At 42.5% G+C, this 23636-nt stretch overlaps 1 protein-coding gene across 1 annotated transcript in view; it reads right to left on the minus strand.

The window, feature by feature from the left end:
* The window catches only part of TTC29 (tetratricopeptide repeat domain 29), a 353701-nt gene that overhangs the window by 220084 nt on the left and 109981 nt on the right, over positions 1-23636 (minus strand). The window contains exon 5 of the mRNA XM_063460092.1: positions 7643-7828. Coding sequence (XP_063316162.1) covers positions 7643-7828 — 186 coding nt within the window. The remainder of the gene's footprint in view (positions 1-7642; positions 7829-23636) is intronic.

The following is a 23636-nucleotide window of genomic DNA, read 5'->3' on the forward strand; positions in this document are numbered from 1 at the left end:
CTGTGTGTGGGTGGTGCTGTGTGTGTGGGGTGCTGTGTCTGTGTGTAGGGTGCTGTGTGTGTGGGGGGGGGGTGCAAATATATTAATAAAATCTTTATCCCCCTCTCCCTTCTTCTTACCTTTGGTGAAGGAGGGGGGGGGGGGGTTTGCAGCTCTCCTGTCCTCCTGTGCGCAGAATGCTGTGTGGAACGTTGCCATGGTAACACGCGGCAACGCTCCACACTGTCTGCTTGCGGGAGGACAGGAGAGCTGCTTCCTAGATCCCTCCCCCTGCTTCCGGGTCCTCCCGATACGAAATAAGATTAGGCGCCTGCTGTTTAGGCAGGCAGGTGCCTACTCTGCATTGTTGCAGACCGACGCCAACGGCCCCCTCCCCTGGCGACCTATGGCTGCGTGCCACCTGATAGGTTCACCATCACTGCTTTAGTGGTTATTTAAATGACCTGTTAAGAATGTCTCAATGGATTTATTTTCCCAAAGTACACGTCAGCTTTATGTATCTTGGATGTCACTTCACAATAACTTTAAGTTTAGTGAACCCTTGCTGTGGCTAAATGGGAGTAAGCTTACTGATAGCCACACACTTGTTGCTGTCTAAGCTCCACCAGTTTATGTCATGTATCACCTGATTACTTGTGTTTTGTACCTACATCCCACCCAGGCCCCACACAAGCAAGCCCTTTGTAGCCTGTAGGTGTCTGCAAGGTAAATCCAGCTGTACCACAATTAGAATGGCCAGTGCCACATCAAGCACCACACATTATATTATGTTTATCTTAGTACCTGGGAAATCAAAAATATAAATGAATTAAAGAGGATTATTTTACATACTTTTTGTAATATTTATATCTAATAAGTATATAAGGCAAAGCTGATGTCACTATTATGTTGCACTAATAAAGATGTAAAAGAATGGTATTAAAATGATCCCTTATGTTGATCCTTAATATCATCACATTATTGTTGCACTTAAAAAGGTAATCTCTTGTTATTGCCTTTCGCTGGGGCACATTCAGTACTCCTTATTCATGATCTACAACTTATCATCATGTAACACTAATTTAATATAGCCTTAAGCTTTTGTCTGCATATTAATTGCCTGCATTTGCATAATAATCAATACAGTCACTCTATTAATTCAAATATACATAGAAACTGTACAGGATAGCGTAATACATTATGTTACAATATTACAATTTTTTTGCGTTGTCTTACTACTAATAGTGAGTTTAGCCACGGACTATGTTGATGTGTTATACATAAAGTGGATTACCATGTTCTGGTTTAATTTAACATATAATTTCCACATACATTAGATGATCAATTAACCTCTTAAATCAGCTTGATGCATACATTCACAGCCTTTAAAGGGATTCACTAAGCATCATAACCACTACATCGCCTTTGGACATTATGAACTGTCTCAGCACAGATGAAAAGAACCACATCAATTGTAAAACTGTTTGTGAATGGTATGACAATTTAAGAGCTCTGTAGTAGTTAGGGTGTTCAGATTATCCCTTTAATTTTTCTATTATATGGCTCTAGCACTGTGCAAGGATTGCCAATGCCTTGCTGCAATAAGACACAGTGCATGGTTTGTTATTTTAGTAGGAAGAGTAGAATATGCTATGAAGATTGTTACATATACTAACATTATCATAACTGTTCAGGGTATTCTATATTAAATACTTTCTTCTCCTTCCATTTCTGGGCTTTACCTCTTCATGTAAACCACAGGGTGATAGTTAAAATCAGCATTCAGTTCAGGGCCATTCACCACTAATGGGTCCTTATGTACAGACATACGTTCCACCCCCTGTGCCTCGTATAGACATCAAAATCATGTAAGGGAGTAGCAATACCCATTCTAAAGCAATACACACTGAGTACATTTAACTGTGTAATACTATTTACAAAAACAAACAAACAAGCAAACAGATTGTAGTCGTTATTTCTAGGACATGGCCACCCATACATATATAAGCATAAAAAGCAGAGTTTAAGTTTACCAGTTTGCAGAGGAGGTCTACACACAACACTTAGTGTTCTTCATGTGTAAATACACAATATTTAATAAAATGTCCATTACTTGTGCTAGTAATGGACATTTATACACACAATATGCCTGCTAACATACTAGGGCCACAAAGGATAATCCAATTATGTATCATATCTTGCATTAGCCCATTGCTCTGCATGATATAGAGACGGCTACAACATTAATAAGTACACGACCCATTTCAGTTTTATTGTATCATATCACATTTGTTGGAATAAATGGTATTTGTACAATAATATGCATCAGAAAGCTAGGAAATATCAGTGCAGTGCAATTCAACAGTAAGGAATGGGTCAACATTATATTCCTACTTTTGGCCTTAGACTACATTTCAAAGCCATGATTTTCTTATCTGACTAATTTTAAAATATCTTCAGGCCTTTCGGATTTCTTTTTTTGGGAGCTCAAAGCTGTACCTGACATCTAAGAGGAAGTACATGCTCCAGTAATGGGAGCACCTGAGAAAAGCACAAATTATAATGTAATTGAAAAATACTGAGAACATCATAAAACATTTAAAAAAGACTGGAAACCTTTCTTAAATAAGTAAAATCACAGGAAAAAGAACATTGATATTGCTCTCAAAAAAGTTACTTATGACAGTTAGAGCGAGCAAAAACAAGATTTGATTAAGTAGATGAAATCTCACTTAATTAAAAAATATCTACCTTAAATAGGAAGCAAACAAATATGTCTTGAATGGGATATTTAAGTATGGGTTAACTATATTCAAATGTAATATCGTCGATCAATCTGAGTTTTCCATGAACACAAGGGAAATAAAATATTGTCTGTGTCCATTAATTTGATTCACATGGTCAGCTGCAATGCTTAAGCATGTTGTTGCATTATATAGTTGCTATTATAAGGCCCAATTTGTTCTAAGAACATATGTTCCACATCATTAAAGCACTGTTTTTCGGAAACAACTGAGAATGAATCCATGGATGTATGCTATCTCTGCAAAATTAAAACTCTTTTTTTTTTTTACCAATTTCTAAGACCAGAAAGAGGTGTTTCCAATCTGCGATCATCAGGTTTTGGGAACATATATAGCCTCATGTAGCCTGTTCTTGCTGATCCACTTCACCCTGCTATGTCTTTTGGTATTGTATACTATCTGTTTCAGTGTTCAATTGATTGTGCATTCAAAGACGCTCTTTTGCACAATACTGTTTTAAAGAGTGGATATACGAGCATCTGCATTCTCAACTAACTTCTCTCATTACCAAGGTATTTGCACCCAAAGAAATGCTAGCCATTAGCTCACTCAGTCTCCACTCCTTCAAAAAATCGTTTAAAAACCCACTTCTTCATAAAAGCGTATCAATTAAAATGTTAATAGCTCCCAACTGACTCCTCTTCTGCAACTGTCACTAGTCTAACACTATCCTTACCTTTTTGTGTCATTTTACCCCACTCCCTCTAGCATGTAAGCTCATTGAGCAGGGCCCTCAACCCCTCTATTCCTGTGTGTCCAACTTGTTTGGTTACAACTACTTGTCTGTCCGTCCACCCATTGTAAAGCGCTGCAGAATTTGATGGCGCTATATAAATGGCATAGTAATTATAATAATAATTAGAAGGGCCAGATTAGGAGCCAATTAGGCTTGTGCTGACAATTATGATGTACCTAATTACAGAATCTTATCGACAGAAAACACTAAAACAGTCATACCTCGCATGTGTCATGTATCTGGTGGAGGTGGTGTTGGAGGGAAACTCACAGGATATAGCCATCAGAAAACGCATACCCTATGCTAATCTATCGCTTTCATCTTTCAAGAAAATCCATACTGCCCATGAGCAGCGTCCGGTGATGCAGGATATCGGTGGGAAGGTAAAAGGGTGAGTCACTGACGCAAAACACATAACCAGAACTGCCCAAAGGGGTTAACATGCCCAAAAAGTGGGAGTGTCTGCCCAAAGAACTGTGAGGCCAGCCTGGCGTGAATGCATGTCAGGCTGCCTGCCAATCATGCCTGTCAATCATGCATGCTGGCCAACTAAGGCCATACTATGCAGACAGCACCCTGAGCTTCGCATAAATACCTGTAAGGATGTGCTCGGTCCACGCTTTCTAAAGACTGTCCCCTAGCACTCACTTTTCCACTCCTCTCCTTACCTTTATACTAGCAGGCAGACACTTCTGGTATACAGTCTGGGACAGAGAAAAGGTGTAATGAGTGTAGAAGAAATGGAACATGCCACAGTGTTAAAAAAAGACAGAAGCAGTAAGAGTATTTGCATAGTACACAAAGTCAGCTTAACCTTACCTAATTTCATTATCAGCCAGTCCACACAAGTTCAGTTCCCCTACATCCCTCTTAAGTTTCCAGACTTAAAGGGACACTATAGTCACCTGAACAACTTCAGCTTAATGAGGTTGTTCAGGTGAGAACTAAAGCTCCCTGCAGCCTTTCTCATGTAAACACTGTATTTTCTGAGAAAATACAGTGTTTACATTGAAAGCTAGGAACATCTCCAGTTGCAGTCACTCACAGTGAACCAGAGGGACTTCGGAGTTGATGGAGGCATAATATGCCTCCATCCACTCAGATCTGCTGTGCACGAGCATCCTGTGATTCAGTATCTCCTCCCACTGCATGCAGACACTGAACTTTCCTCATAGAGATTCATTGATTCAATTAATCTCTATGAGGATATGCTGATTGACCAGGGCTGTGTTTCAATCAATCTGGCTCTACCCCTGATCTGCCTCCTTGTCAGTCTCAGCCAATCCTATGGGGAAGCATTGTGATTGGATCAGGCTACAACTTCTGATGATGTCAGCAGAGCATGCAGAGTTACAGCTTCTGGCTTGAATAAAGTAAGATTTTTACTATATTTATGGAGGCATGAGGGGCCCAGGGGGGCTAGATGGTGGTGTTAACACTATAGGGTCAGGAATACATGTAGTTTCACTGGTGACTATAGTGTCCCTTTATATATATATATTTTTTTTTAAATCAATGGGCCTATTCCATGGGCATGGGACTGGAGCTGCAGCTCAATCAGCCCCTATATTAATCCGGTACAAATATAAAGTTACAGGAAAAGCTCTGCTGAAAAATGGGTAATAAGTGTGTGGTTTTATAAGGTACAGGGTGCTCTTAAAGGAAGAGAATCTGTTCCCATACCAGATATATACATGTAATGAAAATTAAGAAATGATCCCAAGGCACATCACAGTTTTGCACATAAAAAGAGTATTTATTCATGTCTTAAAAATACAACAAGATATCATTATAGCAGAGAGAAAGTGCATAGTAGTGCTAAACTAGTATATAGTACCAAAACCACAATGTAAGTAAAATGCCAAATGAAAAAACCCATTAAAAAAGGTATACTGACCAAGAGCAGGAGAAATAAACCCCTAACGTTTCGGCTGTGAAGCCTTCCTCTGGGGGACTCTGGGGTCTCTGTTTGTGTGGGAGTGTCTGAAATTGTATAAAAGCAGCCTGTACTCCCAGAACTATGTGTCGTCTGGTTACTGGCAGGGGAAAGGGCTAATCACTAATCACTGTTCCAGGGTGGAGGATTAAACAGGGAAAGTCCTTCTAAGGACTAGGGGTCCCAGGACTGAATGTCGTCCAGTGCCTGGGGGGTGGCTAGAGCGAGTTCCCCATTCAGCTCCAGGAGGGAGAGGTTCCAGGACCCAAGTCAAGCCACGACGACTGTGGGCAGAAGTGCTGCAGTTTGTCCCCTGTTCCAGCTGTTCCAGCTAGGAAACAGTCCTTGCGGGTACAGCCAGGTGTACAGGGAGCTTCGTTACAATATATAAACATGTATGTGAGGCCATAAAACACTCAAAGTGGTTTGGAATATCATGAATTTAAAAGATCACATCCAGATATATAAAATGACAGAAAACCTTTCCAAGAGTATCAAACAATCTGCATTCAGAAATACATGGTAGGAATAACGAGAACGGAAGAGACATATTAAAGAGAGATCTCGGGACCCCTAAAGCACTCTAGCTCCCTGAAATGCTTAATGTGTAATGAGCGTGTCGTCTTTTTTCATTTTACAAACAATGCAGATTTCAATAGAAATTTGCACTCTTATAAAAGAATCATGTTACACCCCTGGCAGAGGATAACTAGAAACCTCATGGCCCCAGTTGAAGAATTGGTTAAGGCCCCTTTCCCATGCTAGAAAGCAGAGGCAGGGCTGTTTAAGCGCATGGGCACAGTGGGCAGTTGCCCAGGGGCCCCACAGGCTTGCCAACTTGTCAGTATAATACTCTGGGAGATTTATTCAGAACCTTCAAACCCTCTTTATTAAAATGTTTAGGTGGACTAATCACCTCAGTATCAGCTGTTGTCTGTACATGTATCTTGCTGTTGCAAATACGTCTTAATCTTGACGAAAACAACGCACACGTACTAATTGTGCATAGGCAAGACAAAATCAACACACATAATTTTTTTTGAAAAGGTAAAGCTATAATAAACTTCTTCTCATATTTTTAACAGCCAATGTCAGTTGCTATCCCCTGCTACCTACTAAATGTTTGTTTGGCGTAATTTCTGCACCTCTGTTTATTTACTTTTTCTGGCTATTCTCAGCCAACCTGCACCTTTCACTTTCAGGCGCATATTCTGCTACTTATGACATCCCACTCACCCCCACACCTCCCCTTCTCTAGCATCAGTTATTTTAAATCAGGGGTGGGGTACCCTTTGCCCTTCAGATGTTTTTCACTACATTTCCCATAATGCTCTTACAGCCATAATAATGGCAAAGCATCAAGGGTTATGTAGTCCAAAACATCTGGGGGGCTGAAGGTTCCCCACCCCTGTTTTAAGTGTTAAACTCAGATTGATCAGTAAAGCTTCAGAACTGAGGAAGAGAGGAAAACTCTCGAAAGCTTGTCTTTGAAATATTATGTTGGTCCAATAAAAAAGGTATCATTGCATACTGCAATACTCTAGTATTTTAGCATATATATATATATATATATATATATATATATATATATATATACACACTGTCACACACATACATACAGAGGCACATTGCAAAACATAGTTACATCCATACACTGCCACACATAGATGCCCACCAACACACAGATACACTCTGAGAGATACACACACACACACTTATATTGACACACATACACAGTCATATTGACACATACTGCCAGATTTGCAAGCTATTTTTAGACATACCCCAATGAAAAATGCATAATTAAATGTATAAATGTTTGATTTGGGGTATGTCTACTACACTTTGATTTGCTTGGTCGGAGCATTGCTGCATGTTACCATGGCAACGCTCCAATATAGTGCTGTGCTCGCAGGAGGACAGGAGAGTCAGCCTGCAGTCGCAAGAGCTGCAGGCTAAAGTGAACATGCCACCACCGGACCACCAGGGCTTGCAGCATTATATCCCCCTCCCTGTTAAAGGTAAGAAGAAGGGAGGGGGAGACATTTTCTTGAGCAATTTAATAAGAAAATGTCTTTAGTCTGTTTCCTTAACAATATAGAAACAACCTATCCAATATCAGAAGGGCATCCAAAATTATGTTTCTATTTCACATTCAGTTCATATTAAAACAAATTATCATCTCACCATGTTCTTCTGCCACCATGCCAAGGTTTGCATTGGCTTCAGCTTCTTTTCTCCCACCATCGATTTTAATACATTTTGCAGTCTGAAAGCAGCATTCAAAGAAGTGATTTGAAAGCCAGTGGTCTTTGAGATCCTTGAAGTACTGTGCCAGGGCAAACTGATTGTTGTACACTTCTTCATAAATGCCTTGAAAGTACAGAAAACACAGTATATAATGTGAAAGTGCTACCTTTAACACTTTAACAACATTTCTCTAGCCCATTCTACATTAATTTGGTTATATCATGAGATGAAAAACTGAATTAAAAATAAACAAAAGCTTCACAAGTACAACATTTGAATCCTCTGGTTATTGGTCAGGTTTGATTTAAAGGAAAAGTGTTATAATTTTTTTAAATTATTATTATTATTGTTATTATGTAAAATAACAATACTATAACATCTGTGTGTGTATTATAGCAATGCATGCATATAAGTACATACCTACTCCACTGAACCTTCTGACTTAGCTTTGCTCTGTTGGGTGGCTATCTTTAAGTCCTCTTGGTCTGAAGCAGCACTTATCCCACCAATGATCATGCAGGTAATCTAGAGCTAACGCATCCTGATGTTACGTTTAAGTCCCAGGCATCTCAAAACATGCTCTGAGCTGATTTCAGACATTCATGTTACACTGTCTTCAGTAAGATGTGCAATGCTTCCAATTAAGAAGACTTAAAGATGGCTGTCATGGGTATTTCGGTATTAGTATACTGCATACTTTATTATATAATACACATAAAGACTAGGTGTAAATTTTAAATAAATAAACAAATTTAAAAAAAGGAAACACCTCCTCTGGGTAAAAGATAGGACTAAAATAATTATCTTCTAAATAATGCTCTAAAACTAGCACACAAAAAATAAAATAAATAATATATACAACAAGCAATGTTTAGCAATGTATTAAAATATATAATATATATTATATATTATATATTTTAATACATTGCTAAACACAAATACACACACCGGTCAAGCCAAAAGACTTGCTTTTCCCACAGATATCTTACTTTAACAGTGCTCTCAGTACTGCACGGTATTCCGGATAGGCGTATGCAAGTGAGCTCAACAAAGAACCACATTTTTGCCTCATAACTCTACTTTATACATGGATTCATTGGAGTATGTGTCTGCTGTATACAACAGCTTTGAAACACAACTCAGGAAGAGGAACAAAGCCAGTGAACCACTCATGGACAGCTATTTCGTTGTTAATGCAACTCACCAGCATGAGGTTGGTTACTGGTGTGTTTATTTGTGTACTGGTGTATCCACTTACTTCAGGGGGAAGGAGTTTTCATCCACACTTTTTTCCCAACCACAACTCTGTTGGGATATATATATATATATATATATATATTCTATTTGATAAATAGATGTGCTAATTTCAAATGTTGTTTGAAAGGTTGAGGAATAATATTGCATCCAAACATGGAAATTATATCTTAGAACTTAGTAGACTATCAGGTTGAGTGTGATGAACATGTATTGAAACAGTGAAATATAAAAGAGGTTGATCTAGCGCTAAGAGAACACTGGACGATGGTGATAGGCCGCTCATCAATAAATCTGCAGTCTCTCAAATTTGATAGACAGATGTGTACTAAAGGAGAAGGTGAAAGTAGCACCTAAGGGTGTCCTTGCCAGGGACACCCTCTTCTTCTTCTAAGGCGAAATAAGAAAAGAAGCCTTATTTCTTTTGCCAGTTTCTCATCTGAGGATCATTTCTCTGCTCCTCATTCCTCTCATACTCGTTTGAGTACGCAAAAAGTTAAAGGGATACGATTCCATAATGAGAAGAGTGTGTTCCCCTTGATTGAGCATCAGAAGATAAAAAAAAAATCTTGTTGGAGGTTAGATAGTCCTTCTCCTTCCTCTTCCAGAGTGTTTGCTCATTCATCCTACCAAAGCTGGTCTAGTTCTAGACACAATTCTCTAGAAATAGGTCAGGAGTTTGAAGAGGTGGTCCATTCAGCAGCTTCTACTTAACGAGGCAAGCTTAGCAATGTACAAATGGCTAGAGTGAGTCTCCTGGTAAAGACTCTCCCGTCTAACTTATTTCACTGCAGATGGGCCATGGAGCATGATTCTGAGGTCAGATATTTTGCCAAACTAGCCTTTAGATTAATTTTAGTTAGGAAGGATGATCTTCTCAGGAACTACATTGGTATCCCAGACATCCAGGCTTTAATGGCTTATTAAGTAGATCCTGCTCTGTTATCTTTCACAGTGTATCTATAAATTCCACAGGCCAGACTTTTTGAAATATTCAGTTTAATGCTGTGGGCCCCCTATTATTGATACTAGATAAAGCAGAAGGAGGATCCCTCTACTTCGTCTTTGCTGGCATCTAAGTTAGCATTATTAAAAGCTTCCAGCAGGGCTATGCTAATCATTGGCCAATCCTTTAATTACAAACATACGCAAAACCTGCTGGCTTCATGCAGCAGGGATGTCTGCTCTAGCCCCTCAATCCCATGAGTTCCCCAATTTGGAGGATTCTAATCTTTTTTGCCCCCTCCTTTATACAGGAGGTAGAAGGCCATTATAAAACAAAAAGAGCTCTGAGCTCAAAAAGTAATTTCCAGTCTAGAAGAAGCTCTTTCGGACAGAGGGTCGCCTTTTTAGGACCACAGGATTGTCCCGAGAAGTGTCTCACCAGGCCCAGTCCTGCCACTACAGTGGAAAACACAAGTTCTCAGGTGGTGCAAAGAGAAGACCGTTGCATTCAAGTAACTGAATTGGAAGGATATTTCTACAGACAAATGAGTATTAAAATTTTTTCAAAGGGGCCTACAACTCCTCCTTTTGAGGTTTGAACCAACCAGAGAGGTGAACCCAGTGCTAGATGCCTCATTTTCTCTAGTTTTAAGTCAAGGGAAGATAGAGTTGGCATACGGTTTCTGGAGGTGAGGTCTCCTAAATGTGAGGTCTCTGAACGCTTTTATAAGGTGAAAAGGTTCAGGGTGGAAGATTTATCAGATCTTCCAGGCTTAGTACAGAAAAAAAATCTGCATAAAGTTAGACCTAAAAGACACCTTCCATTCAGTTCCCATAGCCAGGAAACACAGGCATTTCCTTAGGTTTCTATGTAAAAGAAAGGTTTGGCAGTGGACTGTTATGGTGCCTGGCTTATATAATGCACAATATACATGCTCACAATTTTCTCTCCCCAAGAAGGTCAGAGAAGAACGGAGGACCTGTCAAGGGGTTCACTAGGCTGTTGTCGCCACTCCTTTGATCCTCCACTAGTCCTAGTTCTAGATGTGCTGAGTGTTGTGATAGTGTTATTGCTGTGTAGAGTTTCCAAATATAATGGACGCAACCAGTCATACTGGGTAGAAGATCAACTGAACTTTATTAGGCCACACTTGGCTTTTTATGTCGAGACCCCCAGCATTGGCTCTCCATTGGAAAAAGTACAAGCTCCTCCCCGGCGTCTCTGTGTCTGAGAGATAATTGAGCCAAAGTAGGATAACTACTAGTAATTATCTGTCAGGTATAGGAAGTAAGGCAAAATCACACAAAACACCCCAGAAATATATCAATAATATACAAGAACCCCACAAAAGTCATATCCCGGAATAGCTCGGATCTGAGCACCCAAGTTGTTCAATTGGCACTCAGATCCCTCCAGTAGAACTGAATTGCCATTCGGGTGAAGTTTTACCTGGGTGACCACGAGGCAATAGACCCGAATAGTTCCACATGATCAGAGGCAAGGACCGGTTTCTTTTCGGGGGTTCCCATACGAACACAGATGAACGCTCCCCCTGGCTTTTAGGGAGCAAGTTCTCCCCCTGTTCGGTAGTTCCTTACAGGCAGCGGTACAAGTTTCCCCGGGATTCGCAAGCTTGTGTAATCGACACAGAGATCCATACAGTCGACGACAATATACCGCTGCCTGCATTCGGGAGAGCACCCAGAATGGCGGCCACCCAGGGACAGCACTTGAGATAATTGCTCATTTGTGGTTAACAGCCAGGGGTGGTCGTGATTATGAGGTGCTAACAAGGGGGACCACACATATTCTGTTCAGTAACCGAACAGAAGGAAACGCATAGTCGTACGCAAGGGAAACAAATATCTTGTAGTGACTCCATTCGGCTATAGGGGATTTCAGGCTAAAATAAAAAGAAGGGAACATGTACGAGGAGTCCTATTTTCCGTGACAGGACATTCTAAGGTTAGACATTTAGTCGCCTTTTAGAAGAGCCTTTTGCGGTCAATCTGACGTCAGATGCCTTAAATCATGCTTGAGAGTATCTTTACAGACCAGAACACGATAAGAGGAATTTGGTCAGAATAAGAGAGACTTCTTCATATAAATATTTTGGACTTGAGAGCAATACAATTAGTGCTCCAGGGCCAAGTTGTTCTAAACTAGTTACTGGCCTCCTTTAAACTCCAATCAGACAACAGGACAGCAGTGGCTTATATAAACCACAGAGGGGGAACAAGATCAAGAAATCTTTGTTTGGAGACTGTCGATCTTTAGCAGACAAACTGAGTTTTTGCAGAACATGTCATCCTTAAGAGGCGGGACTAAGGTAAAATATAGGAAGATGATTAAGAAATCCAAAGAATGGGTGGTTTCTTTTTAATCTACTTTTAATGGGTCTAACACCATTCCCTTCGCTTTAGAATTTCTTATTCTTAAATTTAATTCCGGTTTAACGGTCAGGACCATCAAGGTTTATGGGTCTGCTTTAAATTTTCTTATTACTAACCTTACCAAAAATTTTCTGTATTTGAGATTATTAAATGGGTTATCACTCTGCTGCCCATATAATCTATGTTACACATCTACTTGGGATATAGACCTTTCATATGCTAAGATTGTATTTACGATGGTCTGCAATTAATTTGGGTGTCTCACTTTTGTCTTTAGCCTTGGCAGCCAGAGGAGCTGAGGTAATCAAAATCCATATTTCAGAACTATGGTTGTCCCAGACCCCAGTTCGGTGGAATTGGATTTCACTCAGGATTTGTCTGAACTAGGTTTGTTACACTCTTACCTTGACCTATCTGCTGCTATCAGAAATTACATTAATCACTTATTTATTACATCAAGGAAACCCTTTCGTCCAGCCAAAGTTAATACAGTTAGAGATTGGATCATTTCCTCTATGTCTTTGGCGGCGGGTGGGGGCCCTAAAATGTAATATGGGAGGGACCTAGTGTCCTCCCCCCTGGCCCCCACCCCTCAGCGGCGGGTGGGGGCCCTAAATACTAATAAGGTGGGGGGACCTAACTAAATTTGGCATGAATACTTCCTGGGTTCCCGGTCACCTTAACGGGACTTAGCCGTGAATGTTATGGAACTGTTTTCGGCATGAGGTGACCGTGCGGTTCCCGGACCACTTGGTTCGCGGTTTTGAACCACTTTGAAATCCACTTTTTGGAGGGAACTTGCCGGAGACTAAGAGGAACAAACGATACCTAAGAGCCAGCCGGAACACCCCGTATAGCAGCCACAGGAGCTCCCGAACATTGACTGGCAAAAGCACCAAACACCCTGGATCTGTTTTGGGCATTGGACCATGTGTGCGACCGGTCAGAACTTTAACACGGTGGCAATTCCCCTACACTGCATGGATCTGAGCGCTGAACTTGGGCGCTCAGATCAGGGAAATCTAACAATATAATATTTGTGGGAATTCCTCTAGGTCTTATATGTGTTTTTAATATTTTTATGCACAGTCATGCTGACTAAGAAATTCATGGGCGTGTGGTGGAAGTGTTGTGGGCGTGTTGTGGGCGTGTTTGACTGTATCCCTGATGTGTATAAAAGCAGGCCATCTGGCCAGAATAAAACGTTCCTTTTGTACCCTTCATCAAGTCATAGGCTGATGTTTGGGTTTTGGGATTTGGAAGAACTACAGTTAGAGTATACGGGATCCGTTACAGCAGGAATCTATGATCTGCAAATTGTCTTTGAGATGAGTGGTATTGCTAGCTGGTTATGCTCATCCCTAAGACAAAGGAAGTTTGCAGATCATAGATTCCTGCAAACTCTTCTTGGTGTTTCATAGAATATGTAATAAGTCAAAAAGAGAATAGAGAGGCACCAATATAGTGTTGTATGTTGAGAGAATAAGTATTGAATCAGTAAGTACATATAAATGCACTCATATCATATGGAGAATCCAAATGGCTCTAGCATGGAGTGGTACAATCCCCACAATAGGATATGGTCTTGGTTGATGTTCTCTCCATATTGGTATATAGGAGCAAACACAGGAGAACATATAGTGTATACCGTATAAGAAGTAAGTGCTAATAATCAAAAATCTACTTTTGAATTCCAGAAAGTAAAACGCTCAGGAAGGTCCAGCGATACTAAAAAAATATATACTATTTTTATTTAAAGCACTTAAAAACAAATATAACAATATAATAATGCTAACATGTAACCATGACAATAGATGTGCAAATGATTACTACTAAAAACTTGTAGAATAATTGTAATTAATTAACTCAAGACAAGGTGATGCAGCAACTAAAGAAAGTTAATATAAACAAAGCTCCAGGGCCTGATGGTATCCATCCACGAGTACTTAAGGAACTAAGTGTAGAAATAAGTGAACCTCTGTTTTTAATCTTTCAAGATCCTTTTCTTTCAGGAAGTGTTCCGGAGGATTGGAGGAAGGCAGATGTGGTTCCTATATTCAAAAAGGGTTCAAAATCCTTGTCTGGAAATTATAGCCCTGTGAGCTTAACTTTTGTGTCTGTGAAAATTAAGGGATAATATTCAAGAATTCCCTGAGAAGAACATGGTTATCAGCAAAAATCAGCATGGTTTTATGAAGCACAGGTCATGTCAAACTAACTTGATTGTGTTCTACGAAGAAGTAAGAAGAAGTATAGATCAGGGTGTTGCAGTGGATGTGATCTATTTGGATTTTGCCAAGGCATTTGATACAATTCCACACAATAGATTAGTGTTCAAACTCAAGGAAATCTGTCTAGATGAAAATGGTTGTTCTTGGGTAGAACATTGGCCTAAAAAAAGAGTACAAAACGTTGTCGTTAATGGTAAATTTTCAAGCTGGACAGAGGTGGCAAGTGATGTCCCTTAGGGTTCTGTTCTGGGACTCCTTCTATTTAACATGTTTATAAATGATCTTGAAGACAGCATTGAAAGTCATGTTTCAGTGTTTGCAGATGACACAAAACTCTGTAAAATAATACAATGTGAGCAAGATATTACTTTGATGCAGAGGAATTTAGATAGACTGGGGGACTGGGCACTCAAATGGCAGATGAAATTTAATGTTGAAAAATGCACTTCGGCATAAAGAATACACAAGTATTGTATACCCTTAATGGAAGCGAATTAGCGATAACAACACACGAAAAGGACTTGGGAATTGTTATAGACAACAAACTATGCAACAATGTGCAATGTCAATCAGCAGTCGCTAAGGCCAGTAAGGTATTGTCGTGCATGAAAAAGGGCATTCATTCTCGGGATGAGAATATAATTTTGCCTCTTTATAAATCACTGGTAAGACCACATATTGAATATGCTGTACTGATGTGGGATTATTTAAAAAACCTTATTGTATTTGTATTCAATTATTGCACTAACTCCATTTTAACTTTATACTGTGACAATCCTCCATTTTGTCCCCCTAACCTGACTTCTTCAATCCTCCATTTTGTCCTCATAACCTAACTTGTTCATTTTAAAATCACCTTACATGACAGAATTTCCCAGCACATCTAATACAATAGAACAAAGACTGTATTTTCTATAAAGATATGATTAACACAGGAATTGCTGACTTTTCCTTAGATTTGCAACAAAGTATAATTTGAAGGCCATGCGAACACAGTAGTAATGAAATGTTCTATTCATAAGAGACCTTGCACCTGGCCACGAGGCCTGAGATCACCGACCGTGTAAAATGACGCTCAAGACCCCTTGTCCCCCACCCGTGTCCAGAACAATCCCACCTCTTGGTGGGTGGACACGGGATTAACCACTTAGTCTTTTGAGCCAATTAATAATATTGATAGGTGGACACTAATCCCGACACTTGACAATTAATCCAATTAATGATGTTTATTTACTGATATTCTAATAAGCAATGATGACGTAAAATGTCTCTTAAAAGGACCTGCGTGTCCGCTTTTTAATCACTTGCCAATAAATTTTCTCGAAGTTATTTTAACCTGAACCTTGTGTGTCAGACTTAATTACTTCAGCGTATATACGCAATTTATTTTATTGATTTGGACAGGAACAGATAGACATTTAAACATTTTGGTTTACTGCTAAAAAGTACCATAACAACTTGGCGCCCAACGTGGGGCATCGGGCTATGTCCGGCCGGTGAGCCGTCCTAAGGAAGACAAGGGTGGACGGAGGAATCCAGGGGGAAGGAAGGGAGATTGATCACCTCCAGATACACGGTAGAGACTTCTGCAGAGCCACCGGTACGTTCCGGCCCCTTTGATTGACCCGTCCACGTGTCTGTGACTGCTTCCCGGGAGGACATCAAAGACAGGTAATATCTTGCCCGGTGTCTCGTTACTCATTTGTTTACCTGCATTTTAGTCTATCTGTTGCCTGGGTGTGTTTGAATTGTGTTTGAATTGTTTGCCTGTTTCCCCATTTTGAGATAAAGGGGGGGTGGACCTGCAGGGGATTTGCCTGGGGTTCTGTCTTGCTTGTTTTCCCCTTTTTGGGATAAAGGGGGGTGGACCTGAGGGGATTTGCCTGGGTCTTCTGTTTTGTCTGTTTATCTGTTTGTATTTTGCCCCTTTTGGGATAAAGGGGGGTGGACCCGAGGGGATTTGCCTGGGTCTTCTGTTGCCTGTTTTACTCCTTTTAGGAACCACGGTGCCGTGGTTGTAGGGAAAAAGGGGGGTTGACCTGTGGATGCGTTCCTGGGGGTCTTCTTTGCCTGTTTACCTCTTTTAGGAGCCTCGTGGCTGTGGCTGTAAGGAAAAAGGGGATTGTTGGAACTGTGGATTTTGTGTAGACTCATAATTTCCTGTGATCCTTCTCGTGACACTCTGAGAGCTTAGCTAGCCTCATTGTGCACGTGGTAACCCACAGTTTCGAGTACTGGGGCTAGTGGAATTCCAATTTTGGTAACCACTGTCCCGAGTACCGAGGCTGGGGGGGATTCCAGTTTTGGTAAACCTCAGCTTCGGCTGGGGGGATTCCAGTTTTCTCTTGGTAACCGCCGCCCTGAGCGCTGGGGGCTGGTGGAATTCCAGTTTTTCTGTTTATTTGTGGTAGTGAGACTTGTAAGTGGGTTTTATAGGGGCACTACGGGGTTGAGGGAGGTGACTTTGGAGTAAGCACATGAGTAAAGGAAAGGAATTACTGTTGATTTCATTTGAACTGTGATGCATACACTGTATTTCAACTGTATTGTTGTCTTGTTTGTATAATGAGGAGTCTCATGTACTCCTGTGTCTGTCTCTAAGGATTTTTCCTTGCCTTTCATCTTTTCTACACTTTCTATATTATTATACTATCCACTCCCATTCCTCTTAAAAGAGAAGTGATTGGTCACACACTTCTCACCTCGCTCCAATCCGTGTCTACCACCCCGGGTAGGCGGATTCAGTGACTAGTCTACGTTTTGGGAAGACGCACCTGAGAAAGTCCCACGATTCTCGGGTGGCAGTCGAGCATTGTAGACGTTCTTGTTCAATTTTCCTTCTCTCCCTCTATATCTAGGACGCTGGTATAGGGGTAAAGGGATTATGGGACAGGATTTAGATAAGCCCAGCAAGGGCTGGTTAGCATGTGATTTGGTAGAGAACAGAGAGGGTGAAGAGATGGTTAAAGGTGTTGAAAAGATTGCAAAAGTATGTAAAATTGCTGTACCGACATGTGGGAGATTGCAACCAGAAAGTTGGCGCAAGTTACTAGCAGAAATGAAAGGCAAGCTTACAGATAATGGTTTATTAAAGACTGCTGAAGCATGGTACAGAGTAGCGAAGGCTATTCAGTTAGAAGGTTGGGTTGAGGAAGAAGTAAATCACAAAGGTGTGAAATTGTTTGTGTATCATAAAAACTGTGTTGCTGGGGTTTTCCCTCAGCCAGCGCCCCAAAATGGCGCCCAGGGGATGTCCGTCCCCAAGGTTCAGTCAGCCATAGGTGATAGCCAGCTGACTATGTTCCCCACTCCCGATCCTCCCGAATCCCATCCCATCACCTCCCCTGTCTGCCCGGTCCTGAATTCTGATGGATCTTTCTTTACCCCTTCCCTTTCTCTAACGGTCCCATCATCCTCAGCCATCCCCACGCTTCCTTCCATGCCTAATCCTAACATCTCATCTGCCGCCTCCTCCCTGCAATCCCTCTCTATGGTTAATCCCCTTCCATCAGCACCCATCCAGCTAACTACCCCTCCCTCCCATGCTACGACTCCTCTTTCTGCATCCATCCCTACTAATCCTGTCCTGTCTCCTCCGATAACCAGCTCCGCCCCAGTCCAATATCCTACCTCCTTAACCGTACCTACCCACCCTACTCTTTTGCCCTCCCCTGCCTGGCCCTACCCCTTCCCATATCCCATGGCCCTGCCCTACCCTGGTTACCCTCCCCTTCCCCAAGCCGCTCCCCAGGTTCCGGTCATGCCCAGTCCGGCCCAATCTGCCCCGGAAGTGCCCATATCAAATATGGCCGCCGCTTCTTCCCTTAATCCTGAAGCAACTCCTTTCCCCGCCTCCAATACGGCGGCTCCCAGTTCAGCCCTGATGCCAGTAATTCCCGGCGACTACCTGTCCCCAGGTTACGACTCGCTAGCCACCCCTGCATCTGGGGCTCATTCCCAGCCACCGACCCTTTCACCTCACGCGGGACCTGCACCGCGTAGAAGAGTCAATATCATAGAATTCGATGATGACGAGATGGACAGGGTGTCCCATGTCTCATCGGAACTTGCTGCGGGAGCCCCATCTCATCGTTCTATCGATGATCCCTTCGGCCACAAGGGTCGGGGAGAACAGGCCCCTCCTAAATATGTAGCTTTTAACCCCACTCAAGCTAGTGCTCTGATGAAATCACTCCCGGACCCAGAAAAGCAGCCCATGCCCTTCTACCGAGGGATAGTTCAAATTCAAAAGACTTATTCAGCCGCATGGCGTGATCTATTGAGCATTTGTGCTATTAAAGCAGGGGATGCATATTGGCCAAGTATGGCCCGACACCTCAGTACAGATCAGCTCAACAGTGATGTTGATTACCCCTCTGGAGTAACTTTTTGCACCCAATTAAAAGAATGGGCTAAGGACAAACTTGCAGATCAGGCTGCTGGCCTTACTGATGTTATTCAAGATAAAGGAGAATCAGTGGAAAGGTTTCATGCAAGACTGTATCAAATGTTTACAGATTTGGGGTTTGATCTTACTGACAAAATTCATTCACAAATGCTGTCAGGTGCGTTTGTCCAAGGTGTTAAGGACTCTATACGCAAGGGAATCATTGCTGCACGCCCTGAATATAAGGTTGTTCCCCTGGACACCCTACTTTTAGTTGCTAGAGGTTTGGAATCCGCTCAGACCCCAAGAAGATCCACTTCAGCGCCTCTCATGGTATCCCGCTCCACCCCAGTCCCAAAAGGTACTAGACCGGAGGAGGGGGGACATTGTTTTAATTGTGGAGCCAAGGGGCACTTTAGAAGTGACTGCCCAGAACCTAAAAAGGAGCCAAGGGAGGCCAGAAAGCCCTCCAAACCTGCCCCAGCTCCCAAAGCCACCAAACAGGTTCCGATAATTGAGGAACCAGATGATTAGGAAATTGGCAAGCCTGTGTCTGCAACCCCTGTTATGGCAGTGTCTACAGGGGATAAGGGGGGGCCACTTGCCACAGTGACTTTGCCCATTGAAGGCCACCCTACCACATTTCTAGTTGACACAGGTGCAGCCCGTAGTGTTCTGCGAGAACAAGACCTGCCAGACCCATCCTTTCTGTCAAATATTGACGTCTCTTGTGTTGGAGTGGATGGCCAGCCAAGACATAGCCCTTTAACAACTCCATTACGAGTTGGCTCTAGCCTGCTTGCTCGCTTTGTGGTATCCTCCACATGCCCAATTAACCTATTAGGTGCTGATGTTCTTTCACGCCTGCAAGCATCCATCACCTTTACCCCGGATGGGCAGGTAGAAATGTCCACACCTCTATCTGAATCAGACACCTCAGCCTTGTGCTCCTTGCCTCTAATGCTGCATTTAGAAAAGCCCCGTGAGAAAGCAGCAGAATTAAGGTCCAATTTCCCAGAGGCATTAAAAACACAGGTGCCCGCCAAGTTATGGTCCTCAGGCCCAGAGGACATAGGTCACCTAAATGTTCCCCCTGTGGTGGTAAAGCTTATTCCAGGGGCTAAATTACCAAGAAAACCACAATATCCATTAAAACCAGCACAGGCTGCTGCCATTTCTACCCACATCAAGGCACTCTTGGAGAAGGGTGCCCTAGTGAAATGCAAATCTGAATGCAACACCCCATTATTCCCTGTGAAAAAGAAAACTCCAAAAGGTGAGCCAGAGAAGTACAGGATGGTTCAGGATCTCCGTGCTGTTAATGAAGCTACCGTCCTGGACACCCCTCTTGTACCAAATCCCCATACTCTGCTCTCTGGAGTCCCACCATCTGCAAAATTTTTCACAGTCATTGACCTAGCAAATGCTTTCTTCAGTGTCCCACTGGACCCATCCTGCCAATACCTGTTTGCTTTCACTCATGAGATGCAACAGTATACCTGGACTGTCATGCCCCAAGGGGCACAAAATTCACCAAGTCAATTTGCAAAGGCCATGGCCACCATCCTTGACCCATGGCAAGCCGAGCACCCAGAAGTTGTTCTGCTTCAGTATGTGGATGATTTGCTGCTCTGTGGAGATGATATACCCACTGCTGAAAAGTGCTCAATTAGCCTGCTTTGTTATTTGGCAGAACAAGGATGCAAGGCTTCCCTCATCAAGCTACAGTTCTGCCAACCCTCAGTAATTTTCCTTGGACATTGCCTATCTCAAGGTACCAGACATCTTACCCGGGACCGGGTAAGAGCCGTACTGGATATTCCAACTCCAAGAACTTCAAAATCTCTCCATGCCTTCCTAGGCCTTATTTCCTACTGCAGAGCATGGATCCCAGAGGCCTCCCTGCTCATGCAACCTCTCTATGACGCACTTAAGTCTGACCCTTTCTGTTTAACTAATGAAGCAATAGACAATTTCAATGCTCTAAAACGTGCCATTGCTTCTGCTCCTGCCTTGGGCCTGCCTGATTACTCCAAACCTTTCAAATTATTTGTCTCTGAAAGACAAGGCCATGCAACAGGAGTTCTCACCCAAACTAATGACTTAAGAGGCCGCCAAAGGCCTATTGGATATTTCTCATGTCAACTGGACATTGTGGCCAGAGGGACCCCTTCCTGTCTCAGGGCTGTTTTTGCTGCAAGAGAGCTCATAGAAAGAACCTCAGACCTGGTCCTTGGCCACCCTCTGGTTGTTTTGGCCCCTCATGACATCTCTGCCATCATCAACCAAGTCCAGCTCAAGCACGTGTCTCCTGCCAGACACCTACGCCTACAGTGTCATCTTCTTCTACCTGACAACATTTCCATTCAAAGATGTCAAGTTCTTAATCCATCCACTCTTCTTCCACTCCCTGAGGGGGGTATCTATTATGGATTTGTCACAGATGAAACCTACATTTACCTGCTTTGTGGATGTATCAAGAAAGTCATGCATCCACATTTGACATTTTATGAAGGTGAAAAGCCTCTCTGTGAAGGCCCAGATCACGCCTTCTGTACCATGTGGTACAAACCAGACATTACTCCCGAGCCTTGCTATGAAGATGAGCTCTACCATTGGACTGATGTTAAGCTCACTGCTCAAGATTTCTATTGTGACTCTGAAGGCAATAGCATGGTCTTGGTCCAACTACCTCAACAACTTAACTACCTCTACCGCCATTGGGATACTGCTATCCCACTTATTCCTGTTACCAAATTTAAGACAAGGTCATGGAATGACCTTGGGCCCATGGCAAAGCTATGGGCCACCATGGATGAAGAACAGCTACAGGAAAATGGTATTGTCAAATACCCAACAACTGACCTTCTGGAAGCATGGCCACGCCACTTCCTAGAAAAGGAATTTCAAGATCTGGTCATAGTGAATGATTATGACCCCAAAACACCTCATGACTGTTTTGAACAGATGAAAATGGAGACAGTGCACCTACCAACTGTGCATGAGAATCCATTACAAAATCCAGATTTTACCCTGTTTGTGGACGGCTCAAGATATGCTGATGAAGAAGGAAGATATCATACAGGATATGCCGTAACCACAACAGACGAAGTTATCAAATCATCATCTTTACCGCCAGCAATGTCTGCGCAAGAAGCCGAATTACAGGCTCTGACTTCAGCATGCAAAATTTCCGAAGGAAAACGTGCCAACATCTATACAGATTCAAGATATGCTCTGGGTGTGGCACATGACTTCGGCCTAATTTGGAAGACAAGAGGATTTCTTACCACCGCCGGTACACCAGTCAAACATAGTACTGCAATTAAGGAGCTAATGGATGCCCTCCTACTCCCTGAAGAAGTGGCCGTTTTGAAGGTAAAGGCCCATGGGAAATTGGATACAGATGAAGCAAAGGGCAACCATTTGGCTGATCAGGCTGCTAAGCTAGCAGCCAGGGATCTGCAGGAAGTGGATGAAGAAGTGTCCGGACAAGAAGAAGAAGAAGAAGAAGTCCCTATTTTTGCTCTGCAAACTCTTCCTACTGATTTGCGAATTTTGCGAGAACAGCAAGCTGCAGTCACTCCTGAAGAAACCCAAAAATGGAAAAATAAAGGAGCTGTCCAAAAGGACGGAGTATATTACAACAACTTCAAATTTTGCCTTCCAAAAAATTTATATCCAGCAGTTGTCCAATGGGCACATGGGCCTGCACACCTGTCAAAAGAATTGATGGCCGCCCTCATACAGAAGTATTATGAAGCACCCGGAATCACAACATTGATCAACAGCTTCTGTAAGGCCTGTGTTATTTGTGCAAAATGCAATCCAGGAAGACCAATCAAGGTGCCTGCAAAACACCTGGCAAAGCCCATGTACCCCTTCCAGCGAATTCAAATTGACCACATCCAAATGCCCAAGAGTGGGCCCCATGAATATGCACTAGTCATAGTGGACATGTTCTCAGGGTGGCCAGAGGCCTACCCAGTGGCCAATATCACTGCAAAGACAACCGCAAGACGCCTACTTACAGAGATAGTATGTAGATTTGGACTCCCAGAAGTCATTGAAAGTGATCAAGGCCCAGCCTTCACAGCAACAGTGACTAAAGAAATTTGGACTGCTCTAGGGGTGACCCTAGCCTTCCACACCCCTTACCACCCACAAAGTAGTGGTAAAGTAGAGCGCATGAATGGCACTCTAAAAGCCAGAATGTTAAAAATGTCGCAAGAAACAAAGATGCCCTGGCCAGAAAGCCTGTCAATAGCTTTATTCAGTGTTAGGCACACACCTAGAGGGAAGCATTCACTGTCCCCATATGAGATTCTATTTGGGACAGCACCCAGACTAGGTTGTTATTATCCGCAGCAGTTACAGCTCCAATCAGATGTTTTAGTAGATTATGTAACTGAACTTGCAAGTGCCTTAAACAAAATACATGCCCAAGTTTTCTCTTCAATTCCAGATCCCGAATTGGATACAGGTGCCCATAACCTGCTCCCCGGAGATTGGGTTCTGGTCAAGAAGTTTGTGCGGAAAAATACCCTGGAACCAAGATTTGACGGTCCATTCCAAGTTCTCCTGATTACCGCAACTTCCGTCAAACTGGCCGGTAGGCCAAATTGGATCCACGCTTCCCACTGCAAGAAATCTCCTGCCCCAGAGGATGCAGATACCGCACAAGCATGTACCTCTGGCACATCTTCTCCTTAATCAGCCT

Source organism: Pelobates fuscus, chromosome 6 (assembly GCF_036172605.1).
Source record: "Pelobates fuscus isolate aPelFus1 chromosome 6, aPelFus1.pri, whole genome shotgun sequence".
NCBI classification, from domain to species: Eukaryota; Metazoa; Chordata; class Amphibia; order Anura; family Pelobatidae; genus Pelobates; species Pelobates fuscus.